The following is a 27,650-nucleotide window of genomic DNA, read 5'->3' on the forward strand; positions in this document are numbered from 1 at the left end:
ACATGCACAGACACACACACACAAACACACATGCGCACACACAAACACACACACATGCACACACACACACAGACAGACATGCACATGCTACTACTTTTTTTAGGTATATACATAAACACGCAATACAGCCAAATTGCTCCACGTCATTTATTTTTGTGGAAAGCCAGTGCAGGCCTGAGCGGCGGTCATATTTTGTACCGCCATGCGGTACATCTAGTTTCATTGCAGCTCGCTCGCATGAACATAGGAGCTCAGCTTCGCGGCTGAGACACGAATAGACTATTAACTTAAAGCTTTTACTCTTAAACACAAAAGGCACGTCCACTATAATAAAAAAGAATAAAAAAAGAATGTTTATTAAACAGACCAGATCAAGTAATAATATTCAGCAAACCTTCTAGTAGCCTACTTTCTTCAATCTGTCTGTCTCTCTTCTCCAGTGGGTTGGGCTAATCCAAAAGAAGTGAAAACAAGGGGGGTGTTCTGAAGACAGACTGTTACCTGTGAAACAGGGGTGCTCTGAAAACACCCCCATTAGTACTTGGTGCTTTCCACATGATGAAATGAACATGGCAAAACCATAGACTGTAAAAAAAAAAAAAAAAAAGGTAAAAACTGATGAAATGAACGCGGCAAAAAATCGACCAATCAGAATTTTGGTCGAGCAAGAACGTATCGACCAAATAATCGACTAATCGACTGCGTGGCTAGGGTTGGGTATCGTTTGAATTAACAATTTCAAATCTGATTCTAATCGATTCCTAATTTCGATTCTAATAAGGTAAAAAAAAAACAGTTTTAGATATTCACATTTAGTCTTATTGCAAAACATTTAACTGAAGCTGAAATCATGAACAAAAGTCAACAGGCTGAAGAACTCTTACGTTACTGAACGTTTGCCTGTGGTTTAAACATACCATAGAAAAATAACTAGCCGAACTAATGTACATTTCAAGCATTATTAAAGACTATAGACACTCGGCAATTAAAAAAGAACATATACAAAATTAGCAATCGCAAACCAATAGATGCAACTGAACAAAGATACGATTGTATAGCGTTTTAGATATTCAGGTGTTCAGAAACTAATGAAATGTAAAATAAAGTAACACTGCAGTTAATAAAATACACTTTACAAATAAAGTTACAAAAGATATTCAGTCAAGAGCGAACTATCACATTCAGTCATTATCAGTGGCTTCCTACTGGCAGTTTTAATGTCACTGCTAAAGTATCTTTACTTTTTTTCTTTTTAAATCATTTCGAATATCAATATTCAACGTTTTGTTTAAAACATCATAACATTATTTTTGCATTTGTAACTGCAGGTTTAACACACTTGAGCTGCATTAAACTGTGTTAATGCCTCTTCAGATGCAGCTTCTGTTTCCACTGCAAAGATGAATTTTGTTGATACTGATTTCATTTGACTGGTAACAGCCCTATTGTGTCTCATTATTCTAATTTAATTTATTGATTTAGATGTAAGAATAAAGTTATTTGAAAAATGGGCTTTACAAAGGTAAAAATGCCCACAAAAGGGGTAAAATTATATTTAAACTCATTGTAAAAGATGATTTCTGTCACTGCTGTGAACTGACCACCACAGAGAATATGAAGAAACATTAGGCGTCTCTGTCCACAACAGTCCTAAACCTGCAAGGTACCAATACTCAGGAAAATCCTAGAAAATATAAAGATGTTGTCTCTGTCGCACACCCCTAGCTGGATGCGTTTATTATAACCACGATGCTCGCGTCTAGACGGTGTTAATATTAGCCTACTCGACTGCTTGACAAACAGTGGAACAGCTAATATGCATTCCTTCGCAATCACCTGTAAGAGCGGTGACGCACGAAAGGAGTGTGGGCGAAATATGCTTTTTGTTATTCTAGGTGCCACTAGTGTTGCAGAAATGACATACTTCACCTTAAGTAAAATAGTTTAGGCTTGGCATTTATATAAATGGCACTGATTTGTTTTATGCTGACATTTTTCATAGCTGCATCGTTGAAGAAATCAACTAGCTAGTCACGACTGTTTCCCAAAACCGTATTGTTGCTCATGATGTCACGCAGGTGGTGGAGTAATTGCTTCTTTTAATGAAGCTGTTTGAGATCGCATTAATGCTAGACGTTTTGCTATAAATTACGGACGTCATCTGAGGATTATTTCTCATTTGTCTCTGTTATTTTGCTTTATTTCCAGATTCAAACAGACTCGTTCTAACATAGTAGAGCTCGTTCGCACTTGCGCACTCTTCAAAAACTACGCTTTTAATCTCTTGACTAACTAAAAGACGTAAAAGACATTGTTTTCTAAATAAAAGACACAGGTTGTACTGAATGTCAGCTGCTTATTTGGCTCAAGATAAGGATTTAAAGATAAGTCCACATGTCATGCCTCACTGTTTGCTGTGTGTGTGTGGTGTCCCTGCAGAAGAAGGAGCAGGAGCTGCTGGAGCTCAGCAAGGCGGTGAACGAGACGCGCTCGCGGATGGACGTGGCCCAGTCTGAGCTGGACATCTACCTGAGTCAGCACAACAGCGCGGTGAGCCAGCTCAGCCAGGCCCAGAATGCCCTGCAGGAGGCCGTGACCACGCTGAGGGAGAGGAGAGCCGCCATCAAGGACCTGCACATCAAGATCCCCCCGTGTGAGGAGCAGCTCAAGAAGGTGACGCTCGGTTTGAAAGAGCTCTTGTTAAAAGGGTCAAGTGACTTAGTGTTGCACAATGTACCGGTACTAGAAAGGTATCGCGATACCCTGCTATTAATAACGGGATGAAATTACATTTTATTAGTACCGGTACTTTAAGAGTGACAGCACTCTAAATAATAAGAGCAGGATGTCTTTATTTGTGTCTGTGTGACAGCTGGAGTCAGGGTGTGTGTGTGTGTGTGTGTGTGTGCAGAGCTCTGCTTCAGTGTTCACATTCACTAAACAACATCACGTGACAAAGAAACATGCATGCATGAGAAAATAAAGTGTGGGATGAGCTCAGACCTGAAGCGCGAGCACACACACCTTTCACACAGCATGCGATCGCAACTTCAGTTCACTTTCGCAGACTATTAGGTTTGAATAGTAAAAATTCTACGCAAAAATGCCTGTCCTGGCGAGTCTTCATGTAAACGCAGTCGGGTAAGTCTTTAGTGAACGTAAACTGCTTGTAAAAAGTAATCTTATGTGTTCCAGTGTATTGAGTACGTGCAGGTCTTAAAGGGCCGGACCCGCAGCCTAATGTTCTGTGTGATTAATGTTAATCAAACAACTAAAGAAAATAGACAATCACCCAATGCTTGACTGAATGTAATCTATTTATTAAGAAGCAGTAGTTAATTTATAGTGAAAACTTTATTTTTTTCTACTGTAGCTGAAAAAAATAAAGTCATAATTTTGGTATCGTGACAACACTAGTGACCTGTAAGACTTTGTGTAAGTATTTTGTGATCAACCCTAGAAAAGCTGATGAGACAGATGCAGAAAAACAGAGGGGTGCGATGGATCTGCGTGGCTTTGTAAACTGAAGCTGTGTGTGTGTGTGTGTGTGTGTTTCAGGACGAGCAGGAGCTGGAGCAGATCTCTGAGCAGGACCGGCAGAAGCGAGCGCAGGTTGGGGACCTGAGACAGAAGGTGTCTGAAGCCAAGAGCTCTCTGTCCAGCAACCGCAGCCGCAGCAAAGTGCTGGACGCCCTCATGCAGCAGAAGCACTCGGGCAAGATCACGGGCATCCTGGGACGGCTGGTACGTGCACTCGCGTTCACCTCAGCCAGCCAGGGCTTGACATTTACTTTCTCACCGGCCAATTTGGCTACTAAAGAACTACGTCTAGCCAAAGAAAAAGAAGAAATGAACCACATTAACTGTCACAGCTATATACACACACACACACACGTATGTATATAATATACAGTTGCAATTGAAATTATTCAACCCCCATTGCAAATAAGGTTTATTGGTCAAATTTACAGACTTTCAGCTGTTTTCAATGAACAAATCAAACAAAAGTAATTTAAATGGCTCAACATAACAAATGTTTCAAGTGGTTTCCCCAAATTTAACTGAAAATCATTAAATTCTTGAACCCCTGAATAGAATCCCTCACAACAGCACAAATCTGCAAAACAGGTGTTGTCTCAAGCACACCTGATGCAAATAATCAAGGGCTTCATTAGTTGCACCAGGTGTGCTTGAGCCAGAACACATGAAATATCTGAACAGGCTAGATTTGTTAAGTGTCACGTTTGACTGCAAGTTAGAAATATGGCTAAGTCAAAAGAATGGTCCAATAAGATAGGGAAGGCACTAAATGTTCCTAGATACACCGTTGGAAGCATAGTTTGCGAGTTCACAGTTAAAGGAACAGTGGTACACTACCATTTGACGGTGTTAATTTCAAACCCTGCAGCCAACTAATCATTTCATGCTGTGAAACCTGCCGGTGTCTCAACACAGGGTGATCTGGGAGCCATTGATGAGAAGTATGACGTCGCCATCTCCTCCAGCTGTGGCTCGCTGGATAATATTTTAGTGGACACCATTGACACGGCGCAGAAGTGTGTCACGTTTCTGAAGGCCCAGAACATCGGTGTGGCCACTTTCATCGGCCTGGACAAGGTGGGACAATTGACGTGTGTCTGTGCTGTGCCTTCTAAACCTCATGACTAAAATGTGCCAGCATCAGACACTGATTGCCTCGCAGAACCCCTTTATCACAGTACATGGGAAGTCCTGTCCCGTGTGTCCTGTAGTGGTGATGTGTGGTGTTGTTGTGCAGATGAAAGTGTGGCAGCAGAGCATGGGCCCCATCTCCACCCCGGAGAACATCCCTCGCCTGTTTGACATGGTGCGTGTGAAGGACGAGAGCGTGCGCCCTGCCTTCTACTTCGCCCTCAGGGACACGCTGGTGGCCAGAGACCTGGAGGAGGCCACGCGAGTGGCGTTCCAGAAGAACAAGCGCTGGAGGGTGGTCACGCTGCAGGGCCAGGTCATCGAGCAGGCCGGTGAGTTTACTCAGGGGCACACACACACACACACACACCCTGATCCTGTTTTTTCTTCATCATCGGTAGAATATCTACACCTCAGAGTGTGTGGAACTGGTGATCAGTCTGTTATGTAGGGTGCAAAGGATCGCAGTTGATCGTGACCCGTACGGATCGGCTGCCCCACGGTTCGGCACGCATGTGACTCGCGGATTAACTGCTAAATTTAACCATCATAGAGTGAAAGTTTGTCATTTGGACGCGTTTGTCTTGCCAATTTACACATTCAAACAATTTTAAACACAGAAGAAGAGGCGATAATGTTGTGTCATTAATGTTTATCAAAATACAGCTTTAACAAAAATGAAACTATTTTTAATTTCTACAGTGAACAAAGTGTTTTACATTTTAGGCTTTAATATTAATTTCTGTACCGGAATATTACTGTTAGTTTCATCAATGCTTGTAATTTGTGTATTTGTTCTTATTTTATTACTGACTGTTCACTTGTTTTTAATAATGTCTCTATCAGTTAGGCCTAGTAGGTTTTGTTATTGGTATTGAAAAACTTCAAGTGAGCTTTAAGTGATAAATGAAAAGCAAAGTCCCCATATATAAATTATTATTATTTTGTGATCCGTTGCACCACTACTTTTGTGTTAAACACAATCCACTAAATGTACACTACTTGATTTTATTCAGTAACTTTATAAAATCTAAACATTTAGTGGGAAAAAAAAATCTGAATGTGATGATTTAAATCAGGGGAAATGTTAATAAAAATAAAATATAATCAGGTAATTTAATCATAATACTATTGTTTTGCATTAATAATTGCATTTACTAATAATATTACATGTTTATTTATCAGAAATTTGACAGTAAAGCACTGAACTTGAATTGAGATGTAGATAAAATTAACTTTTGTCAACAGTAACATGCAAAAAATCTATAGGGAAAAATGTAATATTCTACTCTTATTAAATGTACCACACTGAACTGACTGATAGCTTCAGTGATTATTAAAGAATCGCTCTTTACTTGCTGTCTGTCCAAAGCAGTCACAATTTGAAGGTTTTTATTTTATTTTATTTTATTTATTTATTTTTTATTGAGACTGTGACTTTTTACTTTTCTCCTTATATTAGTGTGTGGAAATGGCTAATAAGTCAATAAGTGCTCCTCTGCCGCCATCTACTGGTTATAGTGTAAATGTCACGTTGTTTTTTAAAATAAAAGTTTGTTTGCCACGAACTGTTAGTTTTACAAATCATCACATTAAAAATAACATTAAAATTGGGTCATATTTAGAGATTTGAAGTGCTGGAAAATGTGTGAAGCACTTTATAAAGACCTTGAAAAGTACTTGAATTTCACTCCCAAAAGTATGCATGAACCCTGAAATGAGTAATGTAAAAACATTTGACTATTTCTGAGAGAATACCGTGGTTACAGTTAGCGTTACTACATTATATCCATGGTGAATGTGGACTAAAGAGCCATGGCACAGTGTTTCTCCTGGTTTCCACATCAGTGCTGTTTGATCTGATATATGTGATGTTTATAACTGAGAATTCTGTGCTGAATTTGAACACTTCTCACTAGATGTGTAATATATCAAGTCACTTTCGTCGGAGTAAGATGGCGGTTTACTTTCTCTTAATTAATTACACAAAGGTTCATAAACTCTAGTTCTAGAAAATAAATACCAAAGAAATGTGCATCAGGTGTGCTTTGCTTTACGACCTTTACGAGATGGCTTGAACGCACCAATATTTCTGTGATCGTTTCTTCAAGTTGTGCAGGTATGTGTGGATGAGCGCGCTCTCACTGTCACTGTGGTGTGATGTGCTCATGTTTGTGATGTCCTCAGGCACCATGACCGGAGGAGGAGGGCGTGTGATGAAGGGCCGGATGGGCTCCTCCGTCTGCGCTGAAGTCACTCAGGAGCAGGTCAGACTAGAAGCGCTCACACCTAAACATCTAATAATGCTCTTTAGCTCCCCTTCACCAGCCTGTCAGCTGTGTGGACACTATGCCAGTGCGGCCGTGCACATTTTAGTTTCACTTTCAAATGAGCGCCAATTCGGGTGTGGATTGCTTGAATAGTGAGTTCATTAGCCTATTATTCTTAATGTAAAACACCAAACAAAACAGTACAATGACAAATTCGCTTAAATATTGGTGCTTTTACATTTCGCTTTGACAGCAAATATCCGTCATCCTCTTGTCAGTCAGCTCCTCAATCTCGTGATTAATGAGATCTGACTCCTGCTGCTGGTCTGTGCTGCGACTCTCGTTCAGCTCACGGGTTATTAAGCAGACATGTTCAGTTTTTAATTGGAGTGTCTGTTCTCTGACTGAACTACACTATTGTCTAAAAAAAATTATATTTATAATCGACGGTGGGTGGCGGTGGGCAAGTGATGTAACCGGTGTTGCTTCTGAACACTGACTATCGTAGCAAGCCTAGTGGACACTAGGGCTGAGTTGGCCATATTGATTTCTCTATCTTCATTGGGATAAACAATACTGATTCTTAAATTATATTGATTCTCAAATCCCAAGAATTGATTTTTTGTTTCAGTTTGACAAAAAACTTTTGGTTTTGGTAAAATGACTATTTCCTTTGAGGCCAAAAGTTATGTTGGACGCAGCTGCCTTTCAGTTTCACAGTGAGTGACTGGCCTAGTTTTACCACATTCATGGCTGAGAGATTCGATGCTGTACGAGCAGGAGACAGTTGTGCCTGCATAGTCATTGAATCCCCCCCCCCCCCCCCCCCTAAAAAAAAGGTCTCAATGAGTAGAATACAAAAAGCATAATTATTACTAAACTTGAGTGAGTTTTTGAACATGAAGCCAACCCAAGACCCATGTGTAAATCATATACGGATGCTGAATTTGACACATTCTCGCTCGTAACTTCATAATACATGCTCTGATTGTGGAAAATGGCACATCATTATTTAGAGCAGATGCTTACGATTGAAGTGAGTCCAGACTCGGGAACTAGAGATGTGTGATTGTGTGCAGCTGGATAAGATGGAGAGCGCGCTGAGCAAGGAGGTGACGCAGCTGCAGGACTGGCAGCAGAGGAAACAGCAGCTGGAGGAGAAGGTGCACACCGCCCGATCTCAGCTGAGAGACATGAAGAACACGCTGGAGAAGTACACCGCCACCATCCAGGTCCGACCACTGAGCAGGCCCTCGAGTGATGAGACATGAGCGTGTGTGAGCCCTCTGTTAACCAGTCCTGTGCCTTACAGAGCCTGACCGAGCAGGAGCTCCACCTCAAGACTCAGATCAAACAGCTGGAGGCCAACGTCATCTCTGCCGCTCCTGATAAAGCCAAGCAGAAGCAGATGGAGAAGAGCCTGGACGGCTACAGGAAAGGTGCGTTCCTTGCGCCGTCCTGTTTTTTTATTTGTCGTTGTTAGTTCAAGCACTGAAACCCTATTGTAACTGATACGATTTCCAAGCATCGGCATTCTCCCCTAAAAGTGATCGGGCAGACCGTGAAAAGTACAAAATCGCTCATAACTCCTAAACCGTAAATTTTCGGGTATTTTTTGAATAACCTACTTTTTCAAACAAGTCCTAGATTTTTCCCCCGATCAGAATCTAACCCGTCCAACAAGATTCTCCCGAGGCTGATTGTCAATAATTATCAAAAAAAAAAAAAAAAAAAATTCATGATTTCTAAGGGATGCCAAAACAGCTGTAATTTGTGAACGGAATTAGATATTTTAACCAAACGCAACATATGTGGTTGTGTAAAAAAAAAAAAGGGGGGACTGGCAATGTGGTGGTGCTATAACATGGAAAAAAACACCAAATTGGCTATAACTACACATCCCCTAAGTCTGATTGACTTGAAAGTTGGCATGCGGTGTCGTCTTCCAAGGTGCCAAGACTGCCTTTGAGGACATTCGCGAATCTTAAAAAACATGTCCGCCATTGACCAATGAAGTTTGAGCAGCTGTTAGACAAGGTCAACGATCTCTAGATCAATAATTATCAAAAAGATGTTGAACTTTGACTTTTGGATAGCTATAGGAGTATCATTTAGAAAATAGGCGTGGCCAAGTCTACCCAAAAGCCTCTCATTCCTAAACAAAAACTCAAATTTATGAAAATAAGTGAGAACATGCGACATGATTGCAAACAAGCATGCAAACTTTTATGGAGATCAGCCCATCGGTAGCTCTATAACTCTATAGCTCTATAACTGTTAAACAGCTTTAAAAAAACAGATTGCCTTAATAAATTACATATATTGGCTGTAAATAGTTTTTTTCCTTCTATAATCCAAGTGGTGACATGCTTGCTAAATAAAACAATCCATTTTTACGCATTAAAGCGTTTAACCCCGATATATATTTTTCACCAAAAAATGAAAATCTTTATCATTCCTGTTTGACTTTATTCAGTGGAAACCAAAGTGCTGCTGTGTCTGTGAATGCATGAGTAGTTGTGTTAGTGATGACACCTGAGTGTTTAAGAGCTGCTTGTTTGTCTCAGTTCGGCTGAAAAAGCAGACCTTGATGTAGTTTCTCAGACAGACAGGCGTGTAGATATAATGATGTGTGTTTTGTGCTGAAGACTTCGAGGCGGCGTCCAGTAAAGCGGGGAAGGTGGAGGCCGAGGTGAAGAGGCTGCACACACTCATCGTGGACATCAACAGTCACAAGCTGAAGGCCCAGCAGGACAAACTGGACCAGATCAACACACAGCTGGACCAGTGCTCCTCAGCCGTCACCAAAGCCCAGGTGGCCATCAAGACCGCCGGACGGTCAGTCACTGGTCATGGGCTTTATTAGTGACGGTTTAAATAGTTCACTATTAACATTTGGGCTGGGTATTAACACAGATTCCCTGATTCAATTTAATTTAGATTGGATGTAGATCAGGTACAGTAAATATAACATTTTCTCAAAGAAAAAACTAATGAAATGAAAAACTTTGCTCTTCTCTGAATAAGAACAGCATTTTCTTTATCGACCAATAATCGGTGTCGGCCGATAAAAGCAATTATTGTAAGTGACGGCCAGCGGCAGATTGTTTAAAAACTAGAGATGCACCGATTGATCGGCTGGTGACCGGAATTGGCCGATTTTCACGTGATCGGCCGTGACCGGCGACCGGCCGGTCAGTCTGACAAATGCCGATTTTATGCCGGTCAAATGCACTCGGGCGCCGCATGATTAACATCGCGCAACATCAGAATCACACGTGCACACGGAGCACATGCGGAAAACCTCGTGAATTACGTCCGTTCAGACCGCAAGTGCGTATTTTTTTTCAGCGTGCATGTTAATGAGTGCTTTTACAACGGGAGCGGGAGCAGCGCGCGAGCGTCAAGCAGGAGCGTCGCGAGCAGTGAAGCGCGTGTTTCGGCGCCGAGTCTATTTGCTGCACTGCTCACGCTCAATTAAAGGGAAAGCACACTTTTGATGGAAAATAGCCTAAATAGGGTTTCACAAAAAAGCGCCCAAAATGCACAGAATTTGCGTGTTTTAACAAGAACTGGAGTAGGCTATGTCAGAAAAGAAAACAAAGACTAATATTTATAGAAAATGTACCCAATTAAACTGGTTTTATTATTCAGTTTGTACAAGTGATTGCAATAGGCCTGTGTGTGAGTGCTTTGAGAAATATCTTTATACTGCAAGGCTATTTATTTTTTATTTATATATTATTTTATTGCCATTCCCTGTTTTCATACAGACGTTTAGTTTGCTAAATACATATATAAAAAATGATTGGATATTGAATGTGAAAAGGAAATGGTTCTTCCATAACACTGCACTTTAGATGTTTGAATTACCCACTCCTGGAGTAATTTATATAGTTCTATTTTATAGTGTTTATCTGTTCAAAAAAAAATGTACTATGCAAATTGTAAAATGTTCTATTACAGAAAAGATATAAAATAAATATTTGTGTGTGCTGTAAAGTGGTTAGAAAAAATGAAATTGGTATCGGCAGGTCAAACTTAATGAAAAATCGGAAATCGGAATCGGCCCCGAAAATTGTAATCGGTGCATCTCTATTAAAAACAGCAGATGATCAGGGCCGATTATAACCTGTCAATCAAAGGTGTGCGGAAGAACGTGTCGGACTGCAGAGTCTCATACTGCGTGTGAAGAAGATCTCTCGTGTGTTGAATGAAGGGCGAGTTGATGCGACAATAACGCATTAACAGTTCAAAAACAGCGACGTTAAAGCAGGCTTTATATTAAATCTTTGAATCAACTAGTCTTCTAACTAATGGTTATAAAGGGAGTTTGCAAACGTATTGATTTGATGCAACAATTCAATAAACATGTAGTTAATATTATGTGACTTGCAGTTTTGTCAATGAAAATAGTTCAAAATACACAATCACAGCTGAACCGCTGCGCATCTCTGAGGAAACACTGGTGTTTCCTTTATGAATGAGTCTGCGTTTCAGACGAATCTAGCGAGTCAGTGATTCAGTGACCCATTCATTTAAGTTGATGAAAACATGATGCGATGCACTTACTGGATTCGTGATCGAGTTTCACATGTGACTGGGTTTCATTTACTGCCACGGCCTTGTGGCGCAAATAATGTTATATATAAAAATAGGCATTTTGGTAGATTACCAACTGCAAGAAAGGGTTACAATATAAACATTATATTCCAAAACAAACAATCAGCTTGCCCATCATTGTAAAGCACAAATGACATGCTTCACCAGTCTCTTTAGCGTAAAACCACAGATAAAACATCTCAATTAATTCCAGCCCATGTGAGAAGAGAGTGCTATTAACCACTTCATGAGCGCTACTGAAACTCACCCTCATGTAAATCTGTGGAATGAGCTTGACTGAGAGGACTGGGTGTGTAGAGAGCCAGTTGATCGTTTCAGACGTGCTTCTGTCCTGTGTTGCGGCAGTAACCTGAAGAAGTCTGAGGAGAGCGTGTCTCAGCTGGAGAAGGAGATGGGCGAGAACGAGAAGCTGATGGAGGAGCTGACGGAGCAGCTGAAGAAGCTGGAGGAGCAGGCCGGAGAGATCATGCAGACCTACCAGCAAGCCGAGGTATTTACTGGTCCATCCTCTGGCTCAGACCGTCTGTCAGCACGGCAAGGCCTGAGTGTGTGTGTGTGTGTGTGTGTGTGTGTAGGAAGCTCTGCCGGAGGTCCAGGAGCAGCACCGCGGCGTCCTTCAGGAGATCAAGGCCCTCCAGGAGCAGGAGCACGCGCTGCAGAAAGAGTCTCTGAGCGTCCGGCTGAAGGTGGAGCACATCGACACGGCCATCGCCGAGTGCCACAACAAGATCCGGCACTGGGAGAAGGAGGTACTGAGCCCACACACACACCTGACATCACCAGCAACAGGAATGTGTGTGTTCAGATGTGTTTGTCATCTGAATCAATTTCAGCTGCTAATCATTAAACCGGAGTTTCACTGTCCAGTGTAGACGGACGGCATCATTGATCATCACGGGTGTTTTGGAGAAAGTAAAGGCTTAAGTGTTTTAATCTTGTTAATCAACATGATGAATCGCAATCACACTATCAAGGGCCATTGACTTTATTTAGTGCTGGGCAACGATTAATCGCATCCAAAATAAAAGTTTGTGTTTACATAATATATGTGTGTGTGTGTACTGTGTATAATTATTTTGTGTATATATAAATACACACACATGAATGTATATATTAGATACATCAGCATGTATATGCTATATAATTTATATTATTATAATATTATGTAAACACAAACTTTTATTTTGGATGTGATTAATCGGTGCACAGCCCAACTTTTATTATTTTGTAGCTACAACGTTTTTCAGGGTCGATACCCATAATTCACCGCTCATGGCCTATACCGATATCTATCAGTTTAGTTACCAATATATTGTGCGCTTCATTGTATAATCATAATTAAGTTCCCTAAACACAGACTAATTTCATTAGAGCTTTAACGCAGATATGTTAGTAACGATGTCTGATATCGAGTGTGTTTGTGTGAACACATGACCTCTGTGGTTTGTCTAGCATCTGTGCTTCTCTGCGTGTCACGTTTTAGCCCAGTCCCCTTGTTACTAGTTTATTTGCCCCTCCTCATATCATCTCTCTGTGTGCTCGGTCTTGGTTGTTCACCCAGTTTGCTGTCGGTCCTGTGGATTCCTCCTCTTTTGCCCATTATCGGGTGTAATATAGTTTTGTTTAAGGCGAGTAAAAGCCCGTCTGCCTCCTCTCTCGGCTCGCGCTCAGGCCGGCCGGCTGTCGCTGCACCCGCTGGATGGCTCTCCGTCAGAAGAGCTGCCCGCCCTGAGCCCAGAGCAGCTGGAGGACATCGGCAACCCAGACGTCATCAAGAACGAGATCGCTCTGCTGGAGGACCGCTGCTCCAACATGAAGCCCAACCTGGGGGCCATCGCAGAGTTCAAGAAGAAGGTGCGTGCTCCTGTTCGCCCACCATAGTACCTAACAATGACACCTTAAAATAAAGCGTAACCTTCATTTGTAATGTTTTCGTTATCGGCCCGACAAGAAAATTAAGCCGATAAATAATGTATTATCTCCTTCAGCTGAGACACTTCAGATGATGATTTTAAATCGCTTGAAATATGATTGGAATCACTTCAGAAAAGAGGGAAATCGTGTTAATGAAACGTGTAGTGCAATTCTGTCATAGGCTGCATTTACACTGCAGGTCTTGATGCCCAATTCCGATTTGCTGACTATATCCGATTTTTTTTTTTTTGACGACCTGCTTACATCATCTTTTAAAAGTGACCCGTATCCGATATTTGCATTTACACTATACACTGCCGAAACAACCAAATGTAGACGTTCTGACCCGGAAAATTAAGTAAAACAGCTCTATATGCAATGGATGCAGAAGCAGACACAATTATTATAGTGATGCGCGGATCGCGGTCATATCCGCGGGGGCTCTGTGGATAATCCGCGGATCGGGCGGGTCAAGTAATAAAAATAACATTCTGATTAATTTCGGGTGGGTCGCGGGTGGATATGATAAATCATTATTAACGAAAATATTAACTAAATTCTCTAAAATATGAGCAAGTTCCATTCCAGTTTAAGTTTCAAGGGAGTAAAGCCTGTTTGTGCCATTAAGAAAATGAAATTCTGTCAAATAAATGTTCATTTAAAAGCAGCGCTCATTCATCAGTGTATTATGTTACCATTAAAGATGCGCGCATCAACTGTCGCCGAGTCTGCTGTTGAAGGTGATGATCATCCATTTATCCTCACGCGTAACCACACATACGAATAATAGTAGGCTACTTTGACCATCGGATACTTAAATCAGAGAAAATTATTGGTGCGGGAGGAGGATTTGTTTTTGGCTGCGGATTCGGGTCATCCGCGCATTTACTGGGGAATATCCGATTTGTCTGCTTACATGGCACACGCAAATGCACGTATCCGATTCATATCCGATTCATTACCACATACGAGTGAGGCCTGAGTCCAATCTGAGAAAACCGGAATCTATGCGTTTTTTTCCTGCTTATGGGCCTTTCACACAGGACGCGATTTGCGCTGCGCAATGACGTAGGCAGAGTTTTAAAAACTTTTAGCGGGAGCTCTATTACTGTTGTTCCTCCTTTCGGTCAGCAGCAAACAATCTGTCCCGTTCTACATTTATAATGTTACAAAAGACTCTATTTCAGATAAATGCTGTTCTTTTGAACTTTCCATTCATAAAAGAATCCTGAAATAAAAACGGTTTTCAACAGTGAAAATAATCATAAATGTTTCTTGAGCATCAAATCCTCATAATACTCATTGGTGAATACAGCTTTCCTGACGATATTCCTAAACCGACCTCAAACTTGTCTCGTACAGCTCAGGAAATTCCGACACACACACTAGTACTAGACGTTCATCCATTTTGATTTCCGTGCTTGTTTGGATCCCTCGATTCTATTGGCCGCGCTGGTAATCGTCACAGAGCGCAGCGGCAAAAGTTGAACTATTTTGAACTTTGACCGCGGCGTGAGCACGCCAATGATGCGCACCGCTGCGCTTGCGCTTTGGTCGACGCAGCAACAAAACGTCCTTGCGCGGCGCAAGCCATTGAGATGAATGGGTTTTATAGCGCAGTGCCGCGCATACCGCGTCCTGTGTGAAAGGCCCATTACACGTCCACCGGTCATATCCGATCTGTGCCACACGAGAGGAAAACATCGGCATTGGGTCACTTGAACCATGCAGTGTAAATGGGGCCATATTGGCTACATAAAACTATAAAGAGAACATCATTATAATTGTGTGCTTGGCTTTTAATTGTGAGACTTTTGTTTTTGTAATCAGGCTCTCAAAAATTATAATATTTGTTTTAATTATTATTTAGATTTATTCGGCCAATATATCGGTTATCGGCTTTCGAATATGAAGAATGACCTGTATCGGCACAAATGTTCATATCAGTGCATCCCTAATTGGACAGTTAAAACCCCTGCTAGGTGAATGAATAACTCAACCTGTGTGTGTGTGTGTGTGTGTGTGTGTGTGTGTAGGAGGAGCTGTACCTGCAGAGAGTGGCGGAGCTTGATGACATCACCACACAGAGAGACGGCTTCAAGAGAGGCTGTGAGGACCTTCGCAAGCAGAGGCTGCACGAGTTCATGGCCGGGTTCAACATCATCACCAATAAGCTGAAGGAGAACTACCAGATGCTCACGCTGGGCGGAGACGCGGAGCTGGAGCTGGTGGACAGTCTGGATCCCTTCTCGGAGGGCATCATGTTCAGGTGTCACGTGCTTAACACCACACGCTCTACCAGATAAACTGACAGCACAACACTGGCCAACTTTGTAGATGAAAAGAGAAAAGCTTGGCCAAACTCACACGGGTACATACACCTCCTTGCTACGAGACGCATGACAAATGAAAACAGTGCGTTCTAAAATAGGTTTGAAAAGTCAGACATGTTTGATGTCCTCTGACCCGGTGGATTCATAATCTGAAGGTCTGTGCCGATTATACACTCCATGATTTTCTGTGAAATCCTTCAACTCTGCCCAGTATCTGCAGACTGGCTGTGACTTTCAGCAACTGCGTCGACCCCTTCAAGAGTAGGGTCAGAGGTCAGGAATCGGATACTTGATGTTAAACTATCGATTCCTTTGTGAGCATTTCACTATGACTTTAAACAATTCAAGCGTGAGATGACCTGCGCGCTGTTTTCTGTGCTGTGCAGACATCCCTAGCGCTCTCACAGACAACGTTATCGCTAATGCTAATCTTATTCAGAGCAGCGCCAGGACCGGTATGATGAAAGCGAGGCTGTGAGGGACAGACGTACTGTGTTTTCAGTGGTATACGCTGTACAAAGCTGCTAGAGCACTTATTTTCCACAGATCATGTTTGGGTTTTTTTGTCTACTGACATTTCTTAGATATTTCAGTAGTGTTTCATCAGCATATTGGGTAAGTTGTGTCAAAAGGAGGCCCACTGTCTTAGACTTTGAAAACCCCTGGACTAGACGGTGTTGTGTTAGCGGCCCCTAAGTTAATAACTAATGATCTTCACAACGGAAGTGAATCAATCAAACTAACTTTAGCTGGACAATAACTGTATTCTAGAGCTGCTATAAAGCCAAAACAATCTCTGTTACTGTAACTTCCTATTATCACTGTAAAGCTGCTTTGACACAATCTACATTGTTAAAGCGTTGTATAAATGAAGATGACTTGATTAAACGTAGGCTCAAAGATGAACTAGTCCTGAACACCAAAGATACATGCTAGTGAAAAACAAGAAACTGTTGATTTTGTGAGAACAATCACGTGTATTTTCTAAAATAAAAATAAAACTGACACTTCAATATTGCAATAAATCAAAGTCGACACAACAACTTCTTAAAAACACTCAGGTCTCAGTTAAGCTCAAGTGCTCAAAAAGGCCATAAACCATTATCCTTCAGAAAGGCATCATCAATATAACGGATAAATAAAATAATGTTATGTAACATGAAATGGTCAAAGCCTACTTGCACTGGGCGTGCCGGTTTCGGCCTCATCTCATATACGAGACGCCTGCGATGTACTCGAGTACAGAGTAAAAGTTGCTAATATCTTTGATGCGCAGTAAAACTACAAAGTAGCCAAAGATACTTAAGTGCAGTAACCAATTACATTTACTCCAGTACTTGACACACCACTGCTGAAGAGATGCGTGTCTGTTCCTCTCAGCCTCACCTTCATCTGTCAGTAATCTGTGGATAAGGTCTATTGGGTCATGTATCACTGTGGCTCTTCTCTGGTCCCGGTCGGTCCTCCCCTGAGCGATGTCTTGACGGCTCTGCTGTTGTCCTGTGTGCTCCTAGTGTGCGTCCTCCTAAGAAGAGCTGGAAGAAGATCTACAACCTGTCGGGCGGAGAGAAGACGCTCAGCTCTCTGGCGCTGGTGTTCGCCCTGCACCACTTCAAGCCCACGCCGCTCTACTTCATGGACGAGATCGACGCCGCCCTCGACTTCAAGAACGTCTCCATCGTGGCCTGCTACATCTACGTATGTGCACGCACCACACACTCCATCTTATAACACCAGCATGATGCCACGGGACGCTCGTCTGTTCACTCAACACATTTGAGAGGGATTTCAGTGGGTGGGAGATGTACCAGTTTAAATGAAACACCACGAGAAGACTTTGACTGGTTTCTGCTAGTGTATTTACTCGCTCACAGAAACCCTGTCAGCTGTGGGGGTGTAACATGGTGCCACTCGGTCCCGGACTACATCGGTTTAAAACATTTTACATTTAAAATAAATAAATGTTTGTCATTTATTTTCCAATATTTGTAGCATTTTAACAGCAGTGCATGACTATCCAGTAAAATAAATAAACCCAGACACTTTGCATCACAGAGCTCCCGTGGATCTTAAAAGTCTTAAATTAGATTTAAGGCCGTAAAAGAGGTTTTGTCTTAAAGTAATATAACTACAAAATATGATATAAATAAATCACATGAGCAAGAGTGCAGTTTTCCCCAGCACAATTGCAAATGTAATATTTTATACAATGAATGAATCGGACTCCCTCAACTCACTTAAGACAGTGTCTTGCTGCCACCTACTGGCGGTTTTAGTTTCATATTTAAAGTACCCTTTAATTAAAATTATTTAAATATTAAATTTAAAAAAAAAATATTTCATAGCTTCATGCAATTGTAAATGCAGTGTGAATGTATTAATGCCTCTTGTGTCTCCTCTGCACTGCAAAGATGGATTTTGCTGATAATGATTTCAGTTGACTGGTAACGGCCCTATACTGATATTCTTCTAATAGGCTACGTTTAGAAATGATGTCCGTATATGGGTGAAAATGCCCCTGGAAATCAATTTAAGGTGGCAAATATTGCCCATTAATAAAAATGTTAATTTCGGTCACTGCTGTGAACTGACCACTGCATAGAATATGAATATGTTTGAGTCCGCTGTAAACAACAGGCCTAAACCAGCCATGGCACCAGCACAAAATCACATATCAACAAAACTGAAAATATTGAGATGTAATTTTTTTTTGTCAATATTGCACACCCCTAATGTACAGTATTAATTTATATTTCTTCGGGTCTTAAATTTGACTTTAGAAAGCGTGCTGCAAACCTGTATAAAGACCAACACATTGAAATATCCACATTGCATTATCATATTATATACATTATTATAAAAATAACAAAGTGTATTTTAAGTGTTTGTATACAAATCAGTTCATTTTTACCTTCAATATTATAGTGGGCTAATGAAGCCTATAGGCTACAACTGACTCCCATAGTTCCCATAATTTTCCTTAAGAAAATTTGCCATGTATTGTCCCTGATATCCAAAATAATCAATATTGAATCGAATCGAATTGCAAGCTTGTGAATCGAAATCGAATCGAATTGTGAAATTTGTGTCAATACCCAGCCCTAAGTGAAAACACTGCATATGTAGTGGAAACGCTTGTCCGTCCTGGATGAGTCCCACTCACCAAACACATGATCGTTCTGGGTTCAGTTGCCGTCAGCATCCTTTCATTAGCCGTGTAGCATTCAGTGTCACCCTAAACTAAATTCAGTGCAAGCCTGAAACAAGTGCGCAATCATCAATAATATGCTGAAAATGAGTGTAACCGAATCACTGATTGTTGAGGAAAATCAGCATCAGTTACACTGGAGATAACAACAGAACAGCTGTAACTGTCATCTTTCCCACATCGTTTCAGGAACAAACCAAGAATGCTCAGTTCATCATCATCTCCCTGAGGAACAACATGTTCGAGATGGCCGACCGTCTCATTGGCATCTATAAGACACACAACACCACCAAGAACGTGGCCATCAACCCCAAGACCATCGTCCTGCGCGAGATCGAGACGGCCTGAGAGGTCACTCCTCTCCGCAAGCCTCTCACAGGTCTACCCCTCATCTTTCTGCTCTCTCCTTTTAACCTCTTTTACACACAGTGACTTTTTACTATGGTATAATAGGTGTAACATGCAATGTTATCATGTTCTCACTGCACTGCAGCTGGATGTTTTAAATAAACATTAAATTTACTGCTTTGAGTTCTGTGACACGTGTACGTCTTTACCACAACACAATAAGCACTTGATGTTTTGTGACACTCCAGTCTTAAATGACCAGAAGAAACCCCAGTACAGAAGAGTTTAACGTTCGTATTTCTTTAGGTGACAATTATCACTGAAAGCAAAGACTGAATGGAAAAATTAGGAATGTACAAACAGTTCAGAAAAGTAGGTCCCAAATATGTTGAAAGATGCATTCCGGCATCTCATTGTGCTCGTGTAGTCAGTGGGGTCCACGCAGTGCCGTCTGATGCATCATGGATAATGTAGTTTATTAGTGCTGCATGGTTACATGGTTACTGAAGTACATTAGCTGTCTGAGCAGCTTGTGTCAAAGGGGTCGTGCCATGAGGAATCAGGATTGCCCTGATCTTCTGAGAGGTCACTGCACTATAAAATAAGCTCAAGACTTCAAAAATACCATTTGTTGATGAGTGAATATTTGCACTTCCTCCACATTGTGACGTGTCACTGGAAGATGTTTGCGTCTGACTTGCTCCACACGCTAGCTTTAGATCATCGCTCCTGTAACTGTAATTGGTGCACAGTTTAATGCAGCGTTCACAAAGAAGCGTTTGTCGGAAGGGGAAGTGTCCTGAATCTGACTGATGCTACATCGCAAAGCTGAACTATACACTACTCCAGAATACTGTCTATAAATACTGGATTTATGTTTGTAGAGGTTTTCAAAACATCCTTAACTAATTAATTATAACTTTTTTAAATTATTTGAACCTCAAGGAACATGTTAAGACATAAGTAATGTTGTGACCCCTTTAACTCTTTCCCCGATTTTCTGGGTATCCGAGTTTCCACTGTTATACAGTAGGGGGCGCTATTACATATCTAATGAAAGAGTACAGCATCTCCTGATCACAACACAGGAGGAGCAGAAACGTGATATATTCGTGTGTAAAATAACGTAAACATAAAACAACATATACATCTAAGCTGCCTAAAGTTACTGAATGAAATGTCGACTCAGGACTGAAGCTTTGAGGTGTTGATGGACTCGATCTAAAACATCTGTGTTTTCATCATCTCTGAATCTGATCCACATGCAGTCTTTGACAAAAACATCATTTTCTCAGATTTTTTGCTTCTTTTTTTATGAAACCCACATTCAAGTGTTGAAATACATTGTTTTGTTTAAAAGCAGAGGCTCTGTTCTTTTGATATATTGCATGTTCAGATATGTATACAACAAAATGAAATGAGCAAAAGAAATGTGTGCCAATGGTTTGTAAGGTCAAACCAGTTTCACCCAGAAATTCCTTCCGTTAGTTTCTCCCGAAGGCTGAGAGTTTGCAGCATCCGGAGCGTTTAACACCAGTGTAGTGTGTTGAGGAAGCTGAGAAGATGCTGGTAGATGTGTTCTCCTAAAGTGTGTAGTGTCATGATGGTGTCGTGTATGGGACAGAAGAGGAGCGGTTCTTCAGCGTGACGGAGAGCGCAGTGATGCACACACAGGCCTGTGAGCAGCAGCATCAGGATCATCATCAGGACCACAGCCGATGGAGACGAGCGGAGGCGCCAGCGCTGAGCCTGATCCGCAGCCGGAGCCTGAGCGCAGATCTCCGGGACGGGCCCATCGCCCAGTGCTCTGACGCTCAGGCCACACCAGTGCTCCTGGAGGAAGGGCTCGGCCCGCGGCGTCAGCGGGACACTGGGGATCTCCGGCAGCGGCGTCCGGATCAGAGCCTCCACCCGCTCCCTCAGCTCACACACCGCCTCCAGATACACCAGCGGACTCTCCTCGCGCTCCACGCCGGAGCTGAGCGCCATCACCGCACTGTGCTCCTCCTGCAGCCGCTTCAGCTGCTCGATGAGCGGGTCGTACGCGCACGCCAGCCGAACGCTCGCCCGCTCCAGAGCCTGCAGGAACTCGTCCCTCTTCTGAGCCAAGATGAGCTCCAGGTTCTGGAAGAACTGGGCTGTGAACTCACGGTCGTCCTGGATCAGCGCCTCGCTCCGCTGCTTCTCCAGCTGTAGGCGCTGTGCGAGCGCGCAGACGTCCTCCCAGCGCTCGCCGCTCAGCCGCTCCATCAGCCGGGCCTGTCCCGCGCGCTCCCTGGCGTGCGCCGTCTGGAGGTCGTCGATGGCGTGCCCTCGGTGCCGGCCGACGGTGAGGCAGACGCCGCAGATGAGCTGCCGGTCCTGGACGCAGTAGACGTTGAGCGGCTGCGGGGGGTGCTCGGGGCAGGCGGGCGAGCGGGGCCGCTGGTACTTCTCCACGATGGCGCTCAGGCACACGTTGGCGGGCAGCGCGTCCAGGCCGTTGGTGGGCAGCTCCGCCACGCTGCGGCAGCTCGGGCACTTGAGCGGCAGGCGCAGCGGACGCCAGACGGACACCTCCACGGACGCCTGCATCACGCTCTCCAGACAGCTCTTGCAGAAGGTGTGTGAGCAGGGCAAGACCCGCGGGTCTGTGAAGAGGCCGTAGCACACCGAACACGTCAGATCCTCCTCCAGATCCTCCATGACGGCGGCGGCTCCTGCTGAGGGAGGGGAAGCGGCATTAGTGCATGTGTTGGTCCTCGGGTCCTATAATGACCTTTTCACAAGATCTAAAATCATTCTCTGATGTCTCCAGAGTGTGTGTGTGAAGTTTTAGCTCAAAATACCCCACAGATCATTTATTATAGCACGTCAAAATTGTCACATTTTGAGGGTGAGCAAAAAAAAAGCTGTTTTTGTGCGTCACTTTAAATGCAAATGAGCTGCTGCTCCCGGCACAGGGGCGGAGCTTCAAGAGCTTGTGTGTTTGTGTGTGTGTGCAGCTCCAATTACCTCACACACTCACACTGAACATTTTAAAAACTTTTAGCCTTTTATGTTCAAACCGGAGTCAGACAAGGATGGACTGACTCAAGAAGAAGTGACAACATGTAGAGCAACAGGACATTTCTGAATGGTTAGTTGGTGAATTTATGAAGCTGATGTGTAGTTATCTTCTAGTCATTGATTAGCATATTCTGTCTTGATAATCTATAAATCGCGTTCCCGGGGGCGGGGTTTATGTAAATTTTAGGGTTGGTGATGTCACTAACCCGGAAGGAAGCTCATTGTAGTCCTTACCAGCTGTTTGTTGTAGTCCTTAAAGTGATTTCTGTAAAAGCAAATATGTCCCTTTGCTTTGAACTTTGAGTGTCTAACTTTGCAGATGTTGTTTATGCTCAAACAAACAGCAACACTAATTTTAAGTCACTTACATTTTAGATGCAATATTGACTGTTTTTGTTCTATTTCAGCAGCGAAAATAGTTCCGAACAAAGATCACCGCAGAACCATCGCGCATCTCACAGCAACACTCAGCCGTGTTTCATTACTGAGTGATTCACCGTTTTGAACGAATCGGCTGAGTCAAAGATTCAATGACCCATTCATAAACAACTGACTCATTCTTGAGTGAATCACCTGTTTGAATAATGATTCAATGACTCACTCATTAAGACGGTCATCTGTTGCCACCTACTGGTGGTTTAGTTTCGTGTTTAAAAGTATCTTTCTTTCCAACATTTATTTTTTGTAAATTAAAAACAATTATTGATTGGTAACAGGCCTATAGTGTCTTATTATTCTAATTAAATTTATTGATCAAATTTAAGAACCTTTAAGCAAATTAAGCATATATTTAAAATGATTGGGGGAAAATGGCCTTTATAAAGGTTAAAATATCATGAATATGTAGATTTAAATATATCAAATCTGACTGAACACTGATGAGAACACTGCTTCAGAATAAATTACATTTACAACACAAAATAAGTCTATTTTCTTTCTGGATAAGCAAATGTTTTACTTGGACAAGTGAATGACTGATTTACTTCTAGGACAAGCACATGAAAGGCTTAACGTTGAGCTCTGAATAAGACTTCCGTTCATCTTCGAAGCGCAAACATGTTTTAATGAATCCTGAGAGATTTCTGTCTCTCCGTCAAAAGTTTATTCACTCGAATCCTTGACACAGGTTCATAAAGGGATGGTGAAAGTAATCCATATGAGGTGAGCGGCTTAATGCTGAAGTTTGGTCAACGCAAGCTCAGGCTTCATGAATATCTTCATTTGTGTCTTGAAGATTAATGACAGTCATATGGGTTTGGAACTACATGAGAGTAATTAATTACTGATTTTTTTTTTTTTTTTACTATTCCTTTAACAGGATTTTTCTTTTTTGTTGGTTTTTAAAAGGTCACATTAATTTTGTATTGAGTCTTTTTCAGCCATTTAAATACCTTTTTATCCTGGTCAATGAGTCTTGTTTATTAAAAAACATAAGAAAAGATGTTTATACTTTATATTTTTAACACTATCAGCAAGACGGCAGTCTTGATATGTTATTCCTGTCATTTCCATCACAGAATGAAGGGTGATGTGAGATGTGGAGGAAATGACGCTTGAATGTCCAAAATGTTAGTAAACAAATTTAATTAGTGAGTGTGAATATTGTTTCAAGAGAGTTCAGTGTCAACATAAAGTATCCATAATTGAAGAATATAAAATGTCTTCTTACATCAGTGAGTTACTGCATGTTTATAAAGCACAATAACGGTGGAAATGTAGTATATGTTTTATTGTAGTCAAGACTTGAAAAGTCCCCGGTGTGTCCGACACAGCTGTGTTGAGAAGGCATACAACCGGAAGTCGTACACCGCTTAATACAAGCAAAACATCAAGACAGTTAAACATAAGAACTCTATGTATAAATTAATTTAACACGGGTACGTAATATATGTAGTGGTGTATTGATGTTGAAAATAACGTGACATTTGAAACAAAAACTAGCAAAAGTTCTTCAAACACCTTCAGCGTGCTATTTAGCATACGCATATTAGGACTCTCAAAATTGAGAAACATTTTTATGTCTATTAAAACAGAAATAAGTGCTAATAACTGACCGTCATAAACAGCACGAGCCCACCAAAATAAAAACACAACGCGCATGCGCGTCCTCGCTACTTTCCAGTTTCCACCAATCACATCTCTTGATTCAACACGTCTTGAATGCGACACATGTTGCGTCTTGAGACGAGAAACGTGATTGGTGGAAAGTTGCTATTGAATCCCGCAGTCCGTTTCTTTTTGTTTGTTTGTGTGTGTGTGTGTGTGTGTGTGTGTGTGTGTGTGTGTGTGTGTGTGTGTGTGTGTGTGTGTGTGTGAGAGAGAGAGAGAGAGAGAGAGAGATGAAACATTAATCAGGTATAGTTAATCCTTGCTGTACAATAATACGCCCTCTGGCCAAACTCAGGCATCACAGCTTTACTAATTATAAAATATAAGGAATAACTGACTGGGTCTTTGAATAAACAAAAACGTCCATTATTTTCAATAATTCAGACGGAATCTTCAGGGTTTTATTCCTAAAATACGTTTGCGTCTAGAATAGTCTACTTTCTTACCTGGTTTAGAAACAAGGATTAGTGAAAGTGTAGGCTACATAAAATTACATTCGTAAATTAAATTTGCATACTTAAGAGAAGCTTTGAAAAGGTGAAAATCGCCTTTCAAGTGTAAGAAGAGAAAAAAAACACTTTTTTGTGAAAGTGTGATTGATGGACTGTGAAACTGCAGCTTCATGCTAATGCAAAATAAATTTGATCTTTTGGTCTTGTATCTTACGTACACTATACAAATACAGCGTAGCCACCAATAATTTAAGTTAGCTCTGATAAGAAAGAAACAAATTTCGATAAGAAACAAAGTGTCATCTTTCAAATTCACGAAATTCAAACAATTTTTTTTTCAGCGCATTCACGATTATCTTTTGAAATGTATCTCGTGTAATTGCTCAATCAGTGTTTAAACCGCAGACGTCAATAAAGCATCTTGTAAACAATGTCAGCATTTACCTCAGGCAAATCGTTCAGTGTCCACAGCTTGTTAGTTCGCCAGAGAAATGAACGCTTTTGCTAAATACATGCACTATATTAGCCAATATATCATTATATTTTACTTGACCTATTAGTGATGTCTTGAGTTAAATTAAGTTCATGCAAAACCTGCCTTATACAGTGAGGAAAATAAGTGTTTGAACACCCTGCTATTTTGCAAGTTCTCCCACTTAGGAATCATGGAGGGGTCTGAAATTGTCATCGTAGGTGCATGTCCACTGGGAGAGACATAATCTAAAAAAAACAAATCCAGAAATCACAATGTATGATTTTTTAACTATTTATTTGTGTGATACAGCTGCAAATAAGTATTTGAACACCTGAGAAAATCAATGTTAATATTTGGTACAGTAGCCTTTGTTTGCAATTACAGAGGTCAAACGTTTCCTGTAGTTTTTCACCAGGTTTGCACACACTGCAGGAGGGATTTTGGCCCACTCCTCCACACAGATCTTCTCTAGATCAGTCAGGTTTCTGGGCTGTCGCTGAGAAACACGGAGTTTGAGCTCCCTCCAAAGATTCTCTATTGGGTTTAGGTCTGGAGACTGGCTAGGCCACGCCAGAACCTTGATATGCTTCTTACAGAGCCACTCCTTGGTTATCCTGGCTGTGTGCTTCGGGTTATTGTCACAGTAGGGATGGTGTTCCAGGGTATATACAGCAATCCTTAAAGTCCCACTCCGATCATATTTCGAGCTATTTTTTAGTTTTTAGCCAAAATCACAAAACCTGTGCCGTTTTCTGGGACTTCGCTTCAGCAGAGCGGCTGTAGCTCATTAGCCATTCGCCTCTGCGTTGTGGCCGGAGCCGTTGGCACGGAGACGACCCTCCCCCTCCTCTCCTCTGTACGTTCACACCGTCGCTGGCGCCGACTTGAGCTTCCGAGAAAACGGAGGAGAAGCTGATCATCGCCGTTGCTGGGTTTCCTATCATTATCGGATTAATTGCAGTTTAACCATCACAGAGTGAAAGTTTATCATTTGCATGTGTTTTTAAGTCCCGCCAGTTTAACAGGGCGCGCTTGACAGGGCATATAAGAAAGAGGAGAGAGAGAGAGAGGGAGGGGGAGAGAGGCGCGCGCGCACTCACTATTAATAATAAATAATAATGTGACCAAAACGGTTATACAAATGCTGTCATTATAAAAGGTTTCTAGTGTCAATGTATTGCTTGTTTATTCTGTTTACTTTTCATGGTGTGGCACTTCTCTTCTCCCATGAACGAACATAGAATGCTGCTACATCAGAGCGGCCAAAGCGTCAACAAGCTTCCTCGTACTTTTTGACAAGTGTCCTTGACAGGGCGGCCAGAGCTTCTTTGCCGCTCAAGTCGGCGGCGGTGTGAACGTACAGTTAGTATTGCAACCCGCTACCGCACATAGGTGTTGATCCGCCATCGTCTTCTCTACTCCTCAGAACCTGAGCGGGCGGAGGGGAGTATGAGCTTGTGGCCCCACCCAGTGGAGTTACTACGTCACAACTCCAGTCTATTTTAGCTGGCATTTTAGCGCCTGCTACTGATTCACAGCCATTTGAATGCAGAAATACAACTTTTAGCTTATTTTTCTCAAGATATGTCCTCTAACATCAGAAAAATGCCACAAGAACATGTTAACACCTAGAAAAACATGATTTTCATCGGAGTGGGTCTTTAAGTTAAATTTACTACTTTTTAATACCTTTTTTACTACCTTCAGAATTTTTTTTAAAACCATCACGACACTGAATTGCAAGTGTTAATCAGCGACCTTTCTATTATTTACACCGGTTTTGACTTATATAACATACAAAAAAAGAATAGATTTAGAGACTGATGTTGACAACATATTGCACATATTTATTTCACTTAGTAAATAAAAATAAAACAAACTACATAAAATGTGCAATGGAGAGAATGGATAGTTCCAGCACACTGGCTGGCATTCACTGCAAGTTGATGCATTACAAACTGGCATCTTCTATGAACTGTTGCTGATTCACAAACTGGAATCCTCTACATGAACTGGTGAACTATTGTTTGCACTTGTGCTATAGGCCTAATATGAACTTGTGGGCATAAAATCCTATGGCCTTAATTCCATGGCCTTTTCATCAATAGTTTTGTCCATTTTGACCAGTTCCTCTTTTTTCTCCTTGTGTCTCCTTCTAAGTGTGTTTGATTTGGTGATTAGCTGGGCCATTTTTGACCC

At 41.7% G+C, this 27,650-nt stretch overlaps 2 protein-coding genes across 7 annotated transcripts in view; one reads left to right on the forward strand and one right to left on the reverse strand.

The window, feature by feature from the left end:
- Positions 1-23,332, forward strand: part of smc4 (structural maintenance of chromosomes 4) — a 38,083-nt gene extending 14,751 nt beyond the window's left edge. For 4 of the 5 annotated variants that reach the window (XM_081370145.1, XM_081370149.1, XM_081370146.1 and 1 more), the window contains exons 11-24: positions 2,440-2,673; positions 3,559-3,744; positions 4,456-4,617; positions 4,778-5,003; positions 6,859-6,938; positions 8,021-8,173; positions 8,254-8,380; positions 9,590-9,779; positions 11,910-12,054; positions 12,140-12,313; positions 13,236-13,418; positions 15,515-15,747; positions 17,326-17,509; positions 19,209-19,550. In XM_081370145.1, coding sequence (XP_081226271.1) covers positions 2,440-2,673; positions 3,559-3,744; positions 4,456-4,617; positions 4,778-5,003; positions 6,859-6,938; positions 8,021-8,173; positions 8,254-8,380; positions 9,590-9,779; positions 11,910-12,054; positions 12,140-12,313; positions 13,236-13,418; positions 15,515-15,747; positions 17,326-17,509; positions 19,209-19,367 — 2,436 coding nt within the window. In that variant the 3' untranslated portion in view covers positions 19,368-19,550. Of the gene's footprint in view, positions 1-2,439; positions 2,674-3,558; positions 3,745-4,455; positions 4,618-4,777; positions 5,004-6,858; positions 6,939-8,020; positions 8,174-8,253; positions 8,381-9,589; positions 9,780-11,909; positions 12,055-12,139; positions 12,314-13,235; positions 13,419-15,514; positions 15,748-17,325; positions 17,510-19,208; positions 19,551-22,822 lie in introns of those variants that run through there. The other variant, XM_081370148.1, reaches the window with a different exon arrangement.
- The window catches only part of trim59 (tripartite motif containing 59), a 79,761-nt gene continuing 71,634 nt past the window's right edge, over positions 19,524-27,650 (reverse strand). The window contains exons 1-2 of one of the 2 annotated variants that reach the window (XM_081370150.1): positions 24,470-24,513; positions 19,524-22,066 (exon numbers count right to left, since the gene is read on the reverse strand). In XM_081370150.1, the coding sequence (XP_081226276.1) occupies positions 20,895-22,052 (1,158 nt within the window). In that variant the 5' untranslated portion in view covers positions 22,053-22,066; positions 24,470-24,513 and the 3' untranslated portion in view covers positions 19,524-20,894. Of the gene's footprint in view, positions 22,067-24,469; positions 24,514-27,650 lie in introns of those variants that run through there. The other variant, XM_081370151.1, reaches the window with a different exon arrangement.

This window comes from Scardinius erythrophthalmus, assembly GCF_964197995.2.
Source record: "Scardinius erythrophthalmus genome assembly, chromosome: 7".
Lineage (NCBI taxonomy): Eukaryota > Metazoa > Chordata > Actinopteri > Cypriniformes > Leuciscidae > Scardinius > Scardinius erythrophthalmus.